General features: G+C 37.0%; 1 protein-coding gene across 50 annotated transcripts in view; it reads left to right on the forward strand.

Annotated features, from left to right (window-relative positions):
• RBFOX1 (RNA binding fox-1 homolog 1) overlaps window positions 1-18,296 on the forward strand; it is a 1,167,105-nt gene that overhangs the window by 1,090,318 nt on the left and 58,491 nt on the right. For 45 of the 50 annotated variants that reach the window (XM_077786836.1, XM_031506137.2, XM_031506136.2 and 42 more), the window contains one exon: window positions 12,106-12,186. The exons of the other annotated variants lie outside the window; for them this stretch is intronic. In XM_077786836.1, coding sequence (XP_077642962.1) covers window positions 12,106-12,186 — 81 coding nt within the window. The remainder of the gene's footprint in view (window positions 1-12,105; window positions 12,187-18,296) is intronic. 50 annotated transcript variants of the gene reach the window in all.

Here is an 18,296-nt window from a genome sequence, read left to right on the forward strand (position 1 = left end):
GTTTTCCTTAAAGATTTCCCCTTTTAAGGGGGTTTTCCTCTTATGAGAAAGGAATGCTTAATGAAGTTGTGTTATCCATTTCTTATCTTTTCCAGTAAAATATTTATTGAATTCTTAGGTAGGTCCTAATAAGGAAATTTGTAGGAATCATTCTGTGATTTTTCTCACAAAGTCTTCATTAGAAAATGGAATAATTTTTTCATCCGTTTGTATTTCCATCCAGTTTTAAATACATCCCACAGTTTTCCTGTATTTAAGTTAGAGTCTGTTCTTTTCCCCATACAATCATTTATGGCTGGGAAAATACTGATTTTCAGCTGGGTTCCTTTACTAGGTATGCTCTGGTACTTTCTTTGTTTCTGCAGTTTGTTATAATATCATTTTCACCTGCTTATTTTTATATAGTGTATATTTTATCTGTAATACCAAGCCCTTCTTTCTGCCTCAGGCAGTCTGACAGCCAAGTTCCATGTTGTTACTTTCAGTTATTGCAGATCTTTTTGTTTTTCTCTTTTGGGTTTTGGAACAATGAATTTTTGAGCAATCTCTTGCACTCACCTTATTGAAATATAGAATATTGTTGCACCTGTTTTACTACAACAGATCAGTCCTGTACATCAGGTAGCTTGAGACACAATAAAGCCACTTTAGAAGACTTTTGTATTCCTGGAAGAAAAGAGTTTTGTTATACCTGATGGAGAGGTTCATTTTTGGCAGTTCCCAAATGCAAGGTGGGGGAAAAGATGTTACAGAAATTACCTGGAAATCCAGTGAATACTCTTTCAGAGAACAGGGGAATTCACAGTAACTCACATGAGAAGATATTCTTTTCTGGTCATAAGCAAAACCAATATTTCAGAAATTTCAAGATTTAAGTTGACAGTAGAAAAAGAAAGTACTGAAGATTAGAGGTAAAAAACAATTAGAGCACAGCTGAGTGAAAAGCAGAAGATCCCAATCTTTTTTTACTTGAGACAGTTATTTTTCCTGAGTTTTATTAAGTTCTAGGAGTTTCAGGAGATACTTTCAAGTCATCCCACATAGCTGAGTAGTTGTATTCACTGCATTAACAGCCTTAACCCAGTGAAGGCTGGGTATTGTAAGCACCCAGTTTCTTGGGCAGTTATTCCATAAACACTGGCAAAATTTTCTCCTTCACTCAAAATGAAAGAGAGGGGAAGAGTCTGTGCATTTTTTAACTATTTTATAAGGCCTCAGAAGACAGAGAAGTTTTAGATACCCAGAGTTTTTTGTCATTTGGAAGCCAGCAGTATCCACCAACAATCAGATTTTTTTAACAAACTTCCTTTCAAAAATTCGTTCAAAAGTTTGGAAAATAATATTACACATAATTAGAAGGACTACCCTAGCAAAATATATAAAACCGTGCCCTTAAGTAAGATGAATCCAGAGGAGAAGAGGATTCTTGTACACTTGCTAATACTAATTCTCTTTGTTCATGTCTTAAAGCATCTATTTCTGGAGTGTAAGAGCACCTGGGATTCATTTCATCTTTCTAGTGTTTCTCTTTGAATTTAAATGAGTCTTGCATAAGCTCAGCAAATACCCTAGAAACACTTCTCAATGTTTGGAGTTTGGAAAGCTGAATTATATGCTTGCACAGCATTCTAATCCTGGGGTAAAAGGTCACTCTGTTGTATCTGTAAAGCAAAATTTTTTAAAAGCGGTCTGTCACTCTATAGATTAACTCATTTTACCATTTGATTACATACACTTGAATTCAAACTTTGCTATTGACTAAGCAGATTCTCCTAAATAAATATATGTGCAGTAGTGTTAGATAAGCAGCTTAAATAGTTTTCTAACTACAGTCAAATAATTATTGTTTAATATTCCACCTGTGTTGTATAGATGCTCCTTTTCAAAGTATAACACACAGCTGTGTTTCAAAAATTATAATGTTAAAAGTACCATCATACAAATGAGGAGTTCCTAGGTAGATTAACAACACTGATGACAGCTAATGCATTTCTAAAATTCTGTGGAGCTTTTACAAGCCATTATAGAGGAAATCCTGTTTTATGAAAGATGAATAAAGCCAGTAGAAAAATGGAATTCAGCATCTGCACTAGCTATTTATAAAATAAATAAATAAATAATAATAATCCAGAGTTAATTATGCCTTATGCTACATTATAATGAGTTCTTCATTAAAATGTATACTCTCATGGAAACTAATCAAGGCTTATTCAAAGTTAATGCCAATGACTTATTTTTATAAACATTAATTTAGTCTATTGGTTATACATTTAAATCTGGAGCAGGATTAATCTACCTATACTCACCATTGATTTGAAATCTGCACATTTTAAAGAGATGACCACAGATACTGTCAGTGTTACCCTTTTGAAGGTTTTTCTCTTGGATCTGTATCACACAGGATATACTTAGCATTTGATACTCTTCTATGTGATCTTTAGAAGAAATTCCATACATGTGATTATTTAATTGTGAATCTTCAACTGTAGATATGTTTTTTTGCCAGAAGGTAGGAAACTGTTAAGAAGGGAGATTTTGCTTTTTCACTGCAAAAATTTGTGAGTTCTAATGCCAGTTTAGTACGGGGAATAATTTGATATTGAATGATGGATTTGTTCACAAACAGAATCAGTAAAACCAGGGGATCTGTATTTGCTGAAAGGTGGAGTGCTTTCAGAATAGGGGAAAGAATGTGTTTGGGGGTGGGTGGTTGGATCTCTTTGCTTGATGGTAAAATCTTGCTGAGATGTAGGTCTTGATCTGATGGCCATGTTTCCATGTTTCTCCTGAGTTCATGTAGTAGGTTTCCTTATTTTTGGATATTAATTAACCCAAAAGAAAGCCTTCTGAGCAAGCAGGAGCTGTACTGTCCTTTGTCATTGTGTTGTTTCTAAGTTCTTGTGCTTGTTCAGTTGTTCCTATTGTCAATATAACTGACCAAACTGACCAAGGGCTAAAAGAAGTTGTTTCTTACTCACAAAGAAAATCTTCAAAGAAAAATCATCCTTGGGCTTCTCTTCCATCATTGTGGTGCTTAGTGAAAATGTGTTCTATGGCTTTCTGATTAGTGAGAAACCTAAAAGCAGTTAAATAACTAAGATGACAGCCTCTCCATACTGTGTATGGTGAAGGTTTTGAGGCTGGCTATAAATCCAGCTGTAAATCCAGCTACTGCTCCTGGCTCAACAATTACTTGGGCAGCAGGGGTGAGCCTGGGTAGGCACTGCCTGGGCCTGAGCTAAGGCTGCAAGATGCATTTTTAGAGTAAAACTGAGGCTGTAATCCAAGCACCAGCCATGGATAAATGTAAAAAACACTGGCTTAAGGATCTCTTAGAGGAAAAGTTAAGACAAACTGGAAGGTCATCACTAAAACATTTGTTTGTTCAGAACCGGGTGGGATATTTGCAAGCTAGATAAGTTGTAGCAGTTATGTGGAGGAATAAATTCCTCTGATTAGAAGAATAACCAAGTTAGGAAGATCCATGTGTTAGGATGGACAGTCAGGCAGACAAACTATTCTGAAATGTAAAGTAATCAAGTAATATATGAAATGTAAAGTTAATACAGTTAAGTGGAATGGAAAACAACTCTGCTCTGTGTTAAACCTTGCTTACATCTGTAAATTAATGCTAAAGCAGTTTAAGATTATGGTTAATTGTATTCCAAACATATTGCTAATGTTTTCTCTTCCTTATTACACATTTTTTTTCCCATTTTGGACATTGGAGGACAGGATCCCAAATATGCACTGTAATTGCATTTCATAATACTTATTGAAAGTAACTTTGAAAATACAGTTTTCATTCATTTATTCATTGTGGAGGTAGCTGAGAGGTGCTTTACAAGCTTTACAAGCTCTGTTGGTTCAGTGCTCTCAGATTTTCTTTGGCAATCTCCAAGCATAGAATTGCTTCTAGTAAAAGCGAGTGATTTGGAAACTTTGGAAACATTGCATTACCATTTTTGTAATGATTTTTCATGCTCCTGAAGTTCTGGAACCTGTCTGGGTTAGGAAAGAAATAGACTAGCTAAAGCCAGGATTATGCATGATGATTCAATTTTTGGTCTTTTACATTCTCATCTTGTCATTCAGAATAGAATTTTATTTATAAATCAGAACTAGCATTCGCTGGTGTAAGCAAAGAGAACTGAGGGATTAGTAATTTGCATCTCTGCATCTAATTGCATTAGATTTGCATCTCTGTCTTATAGATTTACTGAAATAGGTAATTTACACAGAAAACAGTGTCTTGACACAATATGAGAGGATAAAGCATAAACACATCCACTTGTAATCCCTGCAGGGCCATGTTGAAACTGTAGTGTTTATGTTTGGGCAGAAAGGCTCCAGTTTCATCTGTTCTGTGATTCTTTCCTGTTGCAATCTTTATTCAACAGGCAGACATATGAATGCAACCCATTTTAGTTATCAGCAGAACATGAGTGCATTTTGTATATTCTCAACTATCCTCTTTCAAGAAGAGTATAATTCCAGCTCAGAGTTTACTTCAGAAGTTTATACTTGGCAATTTCTCTCATGTTTTTTCTCCAAGTTACAAGTGAACCAAGAATAGCCATCATTTACCTGCTATGTCTGCTAGAGGACCTAGAAGGATGAGTAATAAAGACATTTGAAAGATCCTGAATAACTTCAGTGGGATGCACGTTCCAATATAAAATAATGGCACTGAATGTCACAGTTTATATGCACCTGAGGTTGTAGAGAGACATCTTATAGTAAATATATCTTGCAGGAAAGTCTGATGGTACCACTCCTTTTTTTTTTTTAATGACTACATAATGTATGTCCAGTTTTTAGACTTTTCTGGTGCCAATGATAAAGTTCACTAAGGAGCACAGAAAAACCCTCTACGCATGGTGCAGATTTTGGTACAAGCACCAGTTGCAATTTAGTTTCAGTTTAGTTACCTGTGGCTGATAATTTTAAAAGGATTTTGGAAAGGCCAGTTTGCTGCAATTGCATTACTTTGTGAATGGAAACATTACATGAATTGCTCCTGCAGAGCAGCCAGTCTATGGGAAGGCTGGCTTGTTAATTAAATTGGGAACAAATCAGTCATACTGTGTGTTTTTTAGCAGGCAGGCAGGAGAAGGAGGAGGAGAGATCCCTGTTACTGTGGGATGAGTTCTGTATCCTACAGAGGGAAGAGGTGTGGAAAAGGAGAGTTAGGGGGAATTATCTCATACCAGAGCTGCAAACTTTGTGCTTCTCAGATTTTTACTTGCATGATATTGACAGCTTCCAATCCCAATTTGTGACAGCATCCTGGATCCTGCAGAGGAATAACTGGGGAAAGAGGTCTCTTTCCCAAAATCTGGGAAATGCATGATATGGGCAGCAAGGAATAATTGGAAGGGTGGCTTCCAAAAGATGCTTGCTGTAGCATTCACTGCTCTTCCCTGAATCAGTGCCACAGATCATTGTGTGTTTTGGGGATACTCTAAGAGGGGTGATAATAAGGAAACATCCCCTATGCTTAGAAAAGTTATAGAAAGGAAAATTAATGTCTTAAATAGAATTTTTGAATGGAGAGGTCCAGGAAATGTTTTAGAGACACGTATCTTCACTGCCTGTTTTTTGGTGTGGGGTTTTTTTGTTTGTTTTTTTTTTTTTCCCTCCTCCCTCTATTTTAAACAATGTGTATCAGGTTGCATGTGAGTCAGGGACTTACTACATAAATGTATGTATAGAGCACAGGTTCTCATTACCAGCAGCAAGCACACCCCGGCTGTTCAATAATTGAATATATTTCAGGTTTGCTGTCAGGAGAAAGAAAAATCAACTTTAGACATCAACTACTTCAGATTCTCCTCCCTACCCTCTTGTTTAGCTGAAACTATATATAAACTTTGGTGGGATTAAACATAGATTTTGTTTGTATTTTTAACATATTGGAAGAAAGGAGGCATGGGGTTTGGGGTTATGCTACTTTATTCCTTGTTAATAATGGATGAAACAATCCAGTGTATCAACACAACCATCTATAAGTGGCTGAGTTAAAATCTGAAGGCTATTCAATTTATAGAGATCCCAGATAACTGAAGGCACTCAAAGAGCACTCCTTCTTGAATTAACAGCATATTTAAAAGCATGCTAAGTCTGTGTAGTTAACTATTGATATTGAAGGGCTAAGAGAGCACTTAACTACTATTATGTATTCAAGAGAGAGGCTGTAGAGGCTCTCTTTAAATTCCCTAGTCAGAAGGGACAATAGAACCTAACATACACTATTACTGCACAACAGGAGCCTTTTATTAGGTGTTTCTTGTCCATTTCTATGAGACATTTTGAAATAATCCATCACAGAACAATATTTCAGACCAGAACAAAGTGCTATTTTTGTCTGAAAATGCCAATATTAAATTACACTTTTGGAACAGCAAACCAAAAGAGGACATGGATTGCTTATGAGGATCCTTGATACACTTACAAATCTCCTGCTTTCTTCATGAGAGATGCAGCTTTAGGGTTTTCTTCATGAATTGAACACCAAAGTCTTGAGGAATAATAGTTGTTGCAAAAGGCACAAAGGAAAAGAGTGATCAGAATGATCAGAACTAACTCAGAGAGAACTGGCTGTCATCCAGCTGGACAGGGAGGAAAAGAAAATGAAAAAACAACCACTGAATTCAATAAAGAATGGGGTTTTCTTTTAGATTTAGTTTAGGCTCTTAAAATAACAGTTAATAATAATGCAGGCAAAATGAGATTCAAATAGCTTCATTTTTCAATCACTTTTTCCTGTGGCTTTGTTTGGATTTCTTTGTTTGTAAATAGTATTAAAGAATGGATGAGCTGGTGCTTAGTTGTGAGAGGCAGTAAGAAGCTCCTTTTGGTAATACAATAGAAGAAGTATGTATAAAGAGCAGCTGATTTACCTGGAAAGCTGAGAGTACAATGGATTAGTGTAATGGAATCATCACTAAATCTCCTTGTGTGTAGTAAGTTATTTAGTTCCTGTATTACAAACATTCATTTTAGCCACCTGTGCACTAAACCCAAGTGCAGCCCAGCCCTGGATATTGAAGTGGTCAATTCCTGGCACTGAAAATGCTTCTGTGCTTCCCCTGGTTGTGAAGGCAGCAGCTGGATGCTGTGAGAACTCAGCACCCCTGTCACCTCCCAGCTCTCCCAAGAGCTTTCTGTGAAGCCTTGGCATCCCTGGAGTGAGAGGAACATTGTCCCCCAGGTCTCACTTTGTTGTGTCCCAGGGCAAACCCCCAATAAGCAACACCTCTCCTATTCTTTTTTTGTAATTCCCTGCCAGAATTCTTGGAGAATGTTATAATTGGAAATTTATTCAGCCAAATTAAAAATAAAAATAGTTTTATTAGTGGTCAAATTCTATCTAGGCAGCCACAGAAAAAACAGTGAGGAGCCCGGGGTCGGCCCTGGGTGTGCAACAAGGAGTCAGCCTCAGCAGAGGTTTCCCCCTATGCCCACACACCTCCATCCTGGCACAAGTGGTTTTTTATAGGGAAAATTCTGCCTGAGGCCAAGATTTTGGCAGTCAGTCTTTTCTTCCATTCAGAGTCCATAGGTTAATAAAATTTTCTTTTTTGGTGATGAGGAAGAACAATTCAGTGTAAATTTAAGGGAACAATACATTCACATGTGTTGGAACTCAAAATGTCCCTCAGACATTTTTGGAGGTTCCAGGCCTTGGTCAGAAACATTTTAGATCCCAGTAGGCAGCTGGAAACAGCTGTGATTTTGAGTTTGAGCCATGGAATGAGTTATCAACTTTGACGGTAGAACAAACAGTCACAAAGGGTTAGATAGTATAGTAGAAATAGTTACAAAGTAGAGGGGAAAATTTTTTAGTATTATACAGAGGAGTTTTAGCACCTGTACAGGGGGGGTTTTACTTTATACATAAGAGTCAAAAGTTCTAAAATAGAAAAAAATAAGCTAATCCTGTTCTTCCTTCTTCTTCTTCCTTACCTCCATATTCTTAGTAATGTTAGCACTCACAAATTAGTTTAAAGTAAAAAAGCACCTTATAATATAAGTAATAAGTATTGAAGAAAAACTGTAAACATGTAATACATAATATATCATATAAAAAATAGCAACAGCCCTAAGCAGGGAAGAAAAACCTGCGGACAGAGATGTCAGGATGTGTGTGTGACTCTGCTTAAGCCGTTAACCAAACAGCCACAGCCCAAAAAAACAATCTTTTAGATAACTTACAATAAACTACCTTAAAACCAAACAACAAGAAGCTACAGAGGTTTTTTTTAGAAACACGAGTTAGAATAGAGACTTTACCACCACACAAAACCCCAAACCAAGCCCGAAGTTCTCACACACATGTGAGAACTGCCCAAGGATTTCCATGATATCCACGCGATGATCAGCGTTTGGGCATCCCTGTATCTCTCCAGCCATGGCCCATCTCCTGGCCCAGCCACATCCTTTTACCTGTAAATCGGGTTTCAACACGCACCACGTCTCCTCTGTGAGGGTGGGGGGCTTCTAATACAAACAAGCATAATCGAACAAGTATCCAATATCACATATTTCATACAAGGAATGGCGTGAATTATGTTTACTACACATAACAGAGAATAAACACCAGCACTGTAAACTGGAAACTTTTGGTCCATGAGCCAAGGTACTCATGCCATGTGTATAGCAAGGCGGTGCATTGTAGGCTCAGGTGCTGTGTCATGGTATAGAAACTTCAAACCATTGCCAGGAAAATTTTCTAGAAGCTTCGTCTGCTTCCTGGGACTGGAGAGAGCTGGGTCCATAATCGAGGCCTTGCACCGTTATTAATTTTACACCAACAGCACAATTTGAGCTAATTGTATGTGGGTTTTTTCTGCAGAAAATATTATTTCAACTTACACTTCCTCAAACAATACCATGAGACATCCCAGCTAATTGTGTAAATTCTTTTCAACTAATTTGAGATCTGTATTTTTGAGCTTCCTGTAGTGCTGGCTACACAGTGGTTTGAGTTAAAAGCTATTTTTAACAGCAGGGGTTTAAAAATCCTTTATAATTTAGTGGGTGAATCCACATGTTGATCCTTGGTGTTACTGCTTGGTTCTTTGAGGATTTGAGAAATACAGTGACTTTTTTAGCTGTTTTACATGAGGCAGTGAATACTCTGCAGCACTATGAGTTGATATTTCTGTAGATGAGTTTATCTGCATCATGTAAATAACTGTACACAAAAAACTTATTTTTGAAAGTATTAAAAAAATGAGGGGAAATGCATTTAGTCAGAGATCTTGAAACCACTGGGAACTGAATTTTAAATATTCTAAAAATATTAATGACTGCACATCACTTTTTTCCACAGCTCTGAATATTTTTAGAGTAATTATTTCTCAAAATAACTGTGGTGCTTCAGCAAAGGACCTCATCAAACAGCACATTCTTAATCATGGGCTGGAGGAGAAAACAGTGGAGGAAGAGAAGGATGAGTGGGAATAGTCTTTGATCTTGGGACCTCTGTTTTTGTCCGTGCTGCCAGGCAGCATTCCAGGGTCTCTGCAATGCCCCTGCCCCCAGGCTGGTGCCCCCAGTGCCCCCTCTGCCACTGCTCCCTCAAAACTTTATATTAAAATCCTCTTTTGTAAAAAAAAAAAAAAAACCCACCAAAAAAACAAACCCTTTATTCCATCACACTAGAATTTAGTGTTCTGGAGGAAAAGTAATAAATTTTTTTTTTGTTTTTTCCCATTGGGGAATTTATAGATTGTTTCTGTGTTCTGAGGTTTATCCAAGATCTTACTGTAAATAATTCAGTCTTCCCTCAGTTGTATGAATTGCAATTGAAATACTTTTAATACCAAAATTAGATGCAGAAGAAATGATCTTTTCTTACTAAAGTAGATTAAAAAGTTCTATATTTTTTTCCTAACAAACTCTAATAATAATGTTTTAGTTATCAGTATTAATATTATGTACAAATTCAAAGGCAGGTTGTCAAAATATAATTAGAAGGCTCTGTGCAAGAAATTAAATAGACTCTAGTAACAGAGATGAAAAAAGCATCTGTTTTGAAGTACTTTAATTAGAAATTAGATTACTAGAGTAAGGAAATAAGATTTGTATGAGATGAAATAAAAAAAATATATAAGATTATTAGCTACAAAGAGTCAGAAAATACCTATGGAGCATGGAGGAAGTCAAGTGTTGCCTAGAATTTATGGTGAATAATGTAAATAATCTATAACCTTTGACTCCTGAAAATCTTTTCCTCTGTTTTCTAGACATACTTGAAGTCATTATAGTTATATTATTGTTAAAACCTAATGGAAATGAGTGATTTTCCTCATGTGTTTCTCTCAGCTGGATCAATGCCTCTGGGTCTTCAGCTCACTTTCATTTGCAGGCTTCTGCAGTAGCTCGGGTTTGGAAGCATCTGTGGTGTTAAATTCTTCCATATTTCAACGTCCCCATTCCTGGGGTGAAACAAGTGTGTGGATAGGACTTGCTTATTTATTTATTTCATATTTAACCTGAAAATCCTGCTTGTAATTAGGATCTCAATAGCTGCATATTCATTTGCCAGCTTCCACACAAGAGTGAAGGCTGAGATATCAATACAGACAATGAGGTGTTGTCTTAAATTAAGGGGGGGAAATGAGCTTTTTTATGTTTTATCTTTTATATTAATTGTGGATGGCTGGAAAAAAGCAAGCATCTCTAAATCCTGTTAGTTAAGTATTGTCTGGGAAGGTTAGAAGCATAGTAATTAATGAGATTTCCAGTAGTCTTAGTTAAACACCATAAATTACAAGAATTGTTTTATTACTCTTCAATATTTCCAATATGTCTCCTTCAAGTGACACGTGCAAGCAATAATCAAAGAACTGGTTAATGGGAGAAATTTTTTTTTAAATATATTTTGAGAGAACTCTGGCCCAGTGAATGGAAGTTGAGAATTGCTCCTGTAATACTGTGAAGAATGTGCCTCCCGTTGGTACTTAATTCTGTCCTTCCAAACACATTGGACTCAACTCAGTGCAATTCCACTGCACAATGTCTAAAGTTTCACAAATCTCCAGCAAGATTTGATGGGTTGGAATTGTGTGATTCACAACTGCTGACAGCTTGAGGCATGTCAGTGTATGTGTGTTTAAAATCCTGTGTGTGTGTATACAAATATATGCACATATATCTGCAAAACCAGATGTCTCATAGCCCACTTTTCCTGGTGGAGTATATTCCAGAAGTGAAGAACTTTTCTTTCCTAGTTTGAAAGTAGAGTTATTTCAACCTCTGATCAATGTTTAATCTGTATTCAGCTAAGACTTAAAATACAATTTTAAGAAAACCTGACATGCTTTATTTAAGTTCATGTAAAAGAAAAAAAGGAAATAACCTTAAACTTGTGTCATTTGTTCAAAATGAGCATTGCAAAAGTGTTGGTTTAAATGGATTTGATTATTGTTTTTTACTTTTATTCCTTGGGGAAAAAAAAAAAAGTTTAGTTTTATCTGGTTTTGTTCTTAATCCTGAACCCAGCTTATTTACTGGAAAGTAATGTATTTGCACAAATATATTTGTGCATTCCTGTGAGCAAAAACCACTGAACTCAGATGTGTCAGCGATCGCTCAGCACCAGTGGGAGCGATGTGACCCGGCTCATACCTGGCCTGGGGTCCGTGCTGGGAATGCTGCACGTGTTGGCTCCAGGAGCCTCCTTCCAGCCAGGGCCAGGGGGCTGAGGAGGAAGGGTGGGCAGGGTGGGTTGGGGGCACCAATTTTGGGAGAAGCAGGGTGACAGGAAGAGAGAGCAGCCGGGCGAGCAGCGCGGTCGCGGTCCCCAAGGGATGACGGCGGCATTGGCGACTGGGGCATGTCCGTGTTCTGCTTTCCAATGCCAAACTGGGTTGGTTTGTTTGGGCTCTTTCTGGGTTTGTTTGGGCTCTTTCTGGGTTTGTCTGGGCTCTTTCTGGGTTTGTTTGGGCTCTTTCTGCCTTGAACTCAAAGGACAAAAAAGCGACCCCGGTTCAGCGCACCGCTCCGGTTGTGACTTGATTTCTGTTTTGAGATGAAAACTGAGGTTTAGTTGAAGTGTTCCAAAACCAGATACCACTCTCTCTCTCTTTCTTGTAGGCAGGGTGCTGCTGTGCCAGGCAAACCAGGAGGGATCTCCCGTGTACAGTGCCCCCAGTTCACTAGTATACACATCCACAAGTAAGCTAGTGTTATGGCTCGTTTTTTGTTCTGTTTTTGTGACAAAAGCCCATTAATGTGAATTAAGCCCCCGGAAAATGTCAACTTTCCCAACAGCTCTTGTTAAGGTAAATGTGGTGTTTATAAACATATGTAAGTCATGTCAACAGATAATTCAGTGTTTTCTTAAAGTATATTTTCTTTTTAAAAAAGGAAGAAAATGCCTATATTGCAATATTGTATACAAATGGTCAAAAATTCTACAATGACAGTAACAGTTTTTGCAATCCAGTACTGTTGTGTGCTCTGCATTTTGTGTAGAAGATGTTGTGTTTCTTCTGTCCTGATCACAACTGTGTTTTAATGCACAAAACATCTGTTACCATGCCACCATTTGATTGGATCAGGAATTAGATACAAAGTCTTTTTCTACAAAAGGAAGAGCCTGTATGAAAGGGGCATTTTGAGCCATAAAAAGTTGCCCTAATAAAAAGGACAGAGACAAGGTGACATGATGGATGCTGCCATCAGCCATTTTTCTCCATAGTACAAAACTTTGGAGTAGAGATGTGTCATCTAAAATTCTGAACAGAAACCCCTTCTGAGAGTGTTTTGGACAGGACTGGTGGTACCAATGATGCTCATTCTGGCATCTAGTGGGGTGAGAAGCCTGGAGCCGAATGCAGGAGCAGTAACTGTGCTTGCAGCAGCCCTGGCTCTGTGTTCATTGTAGTCCTCTGTAAAAAAAATGCATGGTCTGATTTAACATTATCAGATATGCTCTTTATGAAGATTATATTCAATCCAGAATGCAACTCTACTCTCTTAGAACTTATCTAGACTACAAAAATAATTATTTTTTGAAATTAAAACCAGGAATTAGGACAAAAGAGTTCCATAGTGATCATCTCTACAGTCATGTAATTCTTGTATGTCAAGCATTGTCAATGGCATCCCTAGAGCTGCTGCTTTTCCAGGATTCATATGGGATCCACTTTAAATGATGAGTCTGGAGCCTACAAATGCATAGTGAACTAACCAAATGCATCAAGTGTTTTAAATTGCAAATTGAATTGTCAGTTAAGTCTGCATTTTCTTCCAGGTGCTCCAAGAATATTTTCTAATATGTCATGTCACCTTTCTTACTTTTTGTAGTAATACAGAGATATGAAGTTTAAATTAAAAATTGAATTAATTTAAACTGTAAGTTTAAATTAATGCTCCCTTTTGGACATTTTTAGTGCACCCCTTCTTTTTGACTGACAGTTTTTTCCCTAGAAAATTATCCAAACATTTCACTCATCTCAATATTAGGAGCTTCTTTTAGAGAAGAGAGGGCAGTGTTTGTTATAATTTTCTAAAAATTTGTCTTCTTTGAAAGCCTTTCACAAGTTTACCCTGTTGCTCCTATTGTCTCACTGAGCTGTACCCCAGGAATTTTATTGCTGGGATTGCTGTTTCCATCAGATGATGTTTCCACTAATATTGATTTTCCAAAGAGACACTGTGAGCAAGCAGATCTCTGGACTTCACTGTTTCCATTATGTCTCCTGAGTCAGTCCTGTTGAAAAATCTTATTTTGCAGTGGTACTCCTTGAATAATGATATCCTAACAAACACCTGTTTGTTTTCAATTATGCCAAATACATAAATAAACAAGCTTTGCCTATCTGTCTCCCACTGGGCACTGTGTAATACACAGTTTCATTACAGGCATTGCTGGTAGCCCTTGCAGTAGAAATGATTACACTTTTGTTGAATCTGTGTCATGATTTTTCTGTCACTTTTGTTGACTTTTTTTGTTTGACTTTTCTGCCATCATTTTTCTGTCACTCTTGTTGAATTGGCAAGTCATGATTTTTCCTTTATTATGTATAGAATTTCCTCTTGCCAAAATTGTAGTTTCCCCTACAGGGTCACAACACCTAATAACACAGAATTACTACATACTGTAATTAGTTTTTTTATTTCTCCTTATTACAAAACTTTCAATAAAGATGTAAAATAGCTTCACTTCTATAGGAAATTCTACTAGAAGTGAATAGAAATGAAGGTTTACTTTCATCTAATTTCTTTTATTAGTTTAAAGATCTTCTATATTCCATTTTTGTGCACATTTGTAATATTGAAATTATGACTGATAAGTCAACATTAGTGTCTAGGAGATGAATACTTGTACTATTATCATTCCATGTAGACAACAATATTGCAGCCTTCCTTTTTGAATAATTTGTTAATCATTGATCCTATTACTGCTGATATTGTAACTGTGATATTATACAACCGCTTACAATGTAAGAATTAAAAGATTTTCAATTTGTAATTGTTTTAACAGAAGGGAAGGAGTCTGCTGGGATTTTTCTAAAGCCACCTAAGATACTTGAAGTTCACAGAGTGCTAAATGACATTTAGGAGTTTCCAGATATTTGGAAGAGGGTAGTCCCCATTTTTCAAAGTGTTGTCTAACTTGACTGTTCATCTTCTGTTCCTCAGTTATAAGGCATAAAGGACTGGAACATGGTTGTAAGTTATATTTTTCTTAATTTGGCTAGCTTGGTTTCTCACTGAATGTCTTGGTTTGTAATTGTACTGGCCACTGGTAGCCCCCGATGGCTCTGAGCACTTTTACCCACTGGCTCTCCAGAAAGCAGACTGCAATTCTTGGAGCTACTCTTTCCCTTCTGCTATTTTATTTCTCCAGGATATATTTTATGTATCACACTATACATTTCCCGGCACAATGATTAGTTACACCTCCGAATATGTCAGGAGATGGAAACATGGCTCTGCTTCCTGCCATCGCTTCTGGCCCTTCACATAATACAGAAAGAAATGAGCTGTTTCTTCTGCAAGCAGTGGAACAAATCAGCAGCAATAGTCTCTCATGCCTCATCTGTTCTCTTATGCTGAAGGAGAAGATGGGACCTGGATCAGTTTTCCATTTGCACACCTATTGTTGGAATAGATAATTTTTTCTGTAGAAAGCAGAGTTTCAGCATGCCGACATGTTCCCATCTCTGGGTGGCACAAGTCCTGCGACAACCACGGCCAGGAAATCCAGGCAGGAAACCTTGGTTGCTGTAGATTCCCAGAGGACTGGAATCTCCAGGACAGAAGTGATACAACAGATTTCAGTTTTGACATCTCCAGGGCAGATCTGATACAACAGATTTCAGTTAAATCCTGCATCATTGCTGTAATGTTGGATGCAGACAAGTATTGAAAGGAGTTCTATCCAGCCAGGAATTATTGGAGTTCACCAAATCCTAGTGAGTCAGCACTCACTGGAATCTTCTTAGAGCTGCAGGATATCTCCCTGAAAGTAAATAAAACAGCTTGGCTGCTCATAACAGATAGTCTCTTTTTACCCTCACTTCTTTAGAATAGTTACTTCCACAAGGAATTTTAAAATCCTGAAGAAATTTGTATCTACTGGTAAATAAGATATGTGTCAAGGATAGTTTTGGAACTTTTCCAAATTGAAGGCAAGCATGAGTAGGATCCATGAGAAAATTAAGACCCTGCTGGACAAATAGAAGATTCAAAAGAAGAAAAAAATATGTCCCTGAATGTCTGTATCACTGTTCTGCCAAGGACAGTAACACAACTGGGTACGTATTGTTAAAATAGGCAAAAATACAAATCTGAATTTATGCAAGAACCTTAAAAAACTGTTTTATGCATATTTTCCCCAATTTTTCCATAACGTAGAAGTGCTTGAAAATGTGAATGAAGTAGGAGCTCATAAGAGCCAAAGCATGGGGAAGAAGGAAGATACAAAGTCGTAGAATTGTCAAGTTATTCAGGTTGGAAGGATCTGGTTGTACCAGAACACCTCTGAGGATGGAGATTGCACAATTTCAGCGGGTCCTCTGTTCCAATGACTGAATGTCCTGGCAGTGGAATCCTCTCTGGTTGCAAGCCATATTTGTTGTCCCTTTTTGTCCCAGTGTGTGCCTGGCTCTGTCCCCCTGTCCTTTGTAGCAGGGGATGGAAGAGGAGATGCATTTCCAGTAGAAATCCTCATGCTCTGGACTGGCTCCCAGCACTCCTGGGCTCCCCCAGCCCTTGCTGGTGTGGTGAGAGCAGCTTCCAGCTGTCCATCCCATCCAGCTGTGCATCCCACCCTCAGGAAGGTCCAGTTGTGCCTACCCAGGCCCCGTGGAGGGCAACAGGAGAGAGATGGAATTTAAAATTTAAGAGGAAATTCAAAGGAAGCTAAATATTTTTTTTACTCTCTAAATCAGCACTTTGATTCCTGAAACTTTTAGTCTTTATTTTAGTTCCAAGTAAGCATTATGATACTCGAGTTAATGAGTTTGTAGCTAATAGTGGATTTTTCTGAGCATACATTGAAGGGATAGTTCTGTATTAGCTACATGGGTAGCTCACATATATGGTAAAATATTTTAAATTTCTCCAAGCTTTTGTTCAGAATGAACACCTCTATTTCCCAAATGTTTAGCATATCCATAAAAGTGAGTTTTGCCTTGATTTCAATGAGTACATTTTAAACTGAAGTCAGTTTTGGCTTAGATTTCCTAAACGTTGGAGTTGCTTCATCTTCAACAAGCCTGCTTATCAGCTCCTAAATAAATCTTCCATACTGCAGTCAAATGATAGAATTAAAAGAAGAAAAATATGAAAATGCAAAATCCAATATTAATTCATTTTATTTTATCATACTCAAGGGCAAATGAAGTTGATGGCCCATTTTTTAATTGATATATTGATTACAGTTTTGGAAGATGCGGTGGTGGAATTCAGCAAAAATGATTGAGGTGGTACAAATGCTTATAAATCTGTCCCACATTGTTCGTGTTCTTTAATTGTAATTGTCTGATAAAACTTCCATCGGTTTCTGTAATTAACCTAATGGTCTAAATGAATTTCCAGATCACTGGTTATTCATTTCAATATAGAAAATGCCATTACACTGAGTTTAATTAATACTAAGTAAGTTCACAGTCCATTGTACCATTAGAATAGAATTTTATTGTTTTAACTGTTTAAATTATGAATATTATTTCCTCTCATCTTGTTTTTCTCATTTATGGACTTGAGTGTTCATTTTCTATTCACACTGAGCTAGCATAAACCCCTTATAATTAGAATATTTAAAACCCAATGCTCTTCAAGCTCACATCCTCAAAATATCAGTGTAGATGGTTTTTTTTATTTATTGTTTCAACTATTTTTAAACAGAATTCAGTCAGTGCCAAGCTCATAATCCCATGATATGCTCTAGAACATCTTATTTATCTTGATATTCCTTTCACAGAAGTACATATGACAGATAAGCACTCACCAGAGAATACTTTTGCTTTGCGTCAGACAGATATTAAAACAATAAACTATGTTGCCCTGGGATTTTACCTTATGAGCGACCAGGAAACAACAAGGCAAAGATGAGATGTTTTTGAAAGGTGAGAAGGCAGTTCTTTTGGAAAATTCCCTGGAAACCCTTGGTCCTGTAATATTTTTGACAGGAAATATTTTTAATGCTAATTTTTTTTTTTTTTTTTTTTTTTAAGCAAGGAAAATACACTTTGTTCTGTAGGAGCAGACATTAGAAGCATCCCAAAATTAACCCAATTTTTCTACTATTCTGTGCATCATGTGATAGGAGAGAAGGAAAATCTATGGCATGAGCATAAAGTATTAATTACATGATATGGGAATTTTTGTCTCTAATGAAAATATTAGCACTTACATATAGCAGACATATGTCCTAGTTTTAAAATGATTGTTTTGTCCTGTGGGTGCTTTGTTTTAATTCATAGATGGAGGATGGTTCAAGATCTTGCTTATAGAATAAACAGGTAAAATCATAAATATATATTTTATATTTATAAAGAGCACATGCAACTGGAGGATTTAGTGTGCTTGAGGACTCATTGTGCTACAGAAATGAAAATTAAGTCAAGCTTGTCTATGCAGTATGTCCTTGCTTTTAGAAATGGGTTACTTGGCTTAGGAATATTAGTAAACCACCTACAAAAAATGCTGTATGGAACTATTTTCATCTTGCTTGTTTCAGTGAAGACATTCCAGGTTTTATTTTCCTGTGGCGTTACTAATGGATTGAAGGAAGACCTTTGACATTTCTATTATGTTCTGGGATATTTTCA

This window comes from Lonchura striata, chromosome 16, assembly GCF_046129695.1.
Source record: "Lonchura striata isolate bLonStr1 chromosome 16, bLonStr1.mat, whole genome shotgun sequence".
Classification (NCBI taxonomy): Eukaryota; Metazoa; Chordata; class Aves; order Passeriformes; family Estrildidae; genus Lonchura; species Lonchura striata.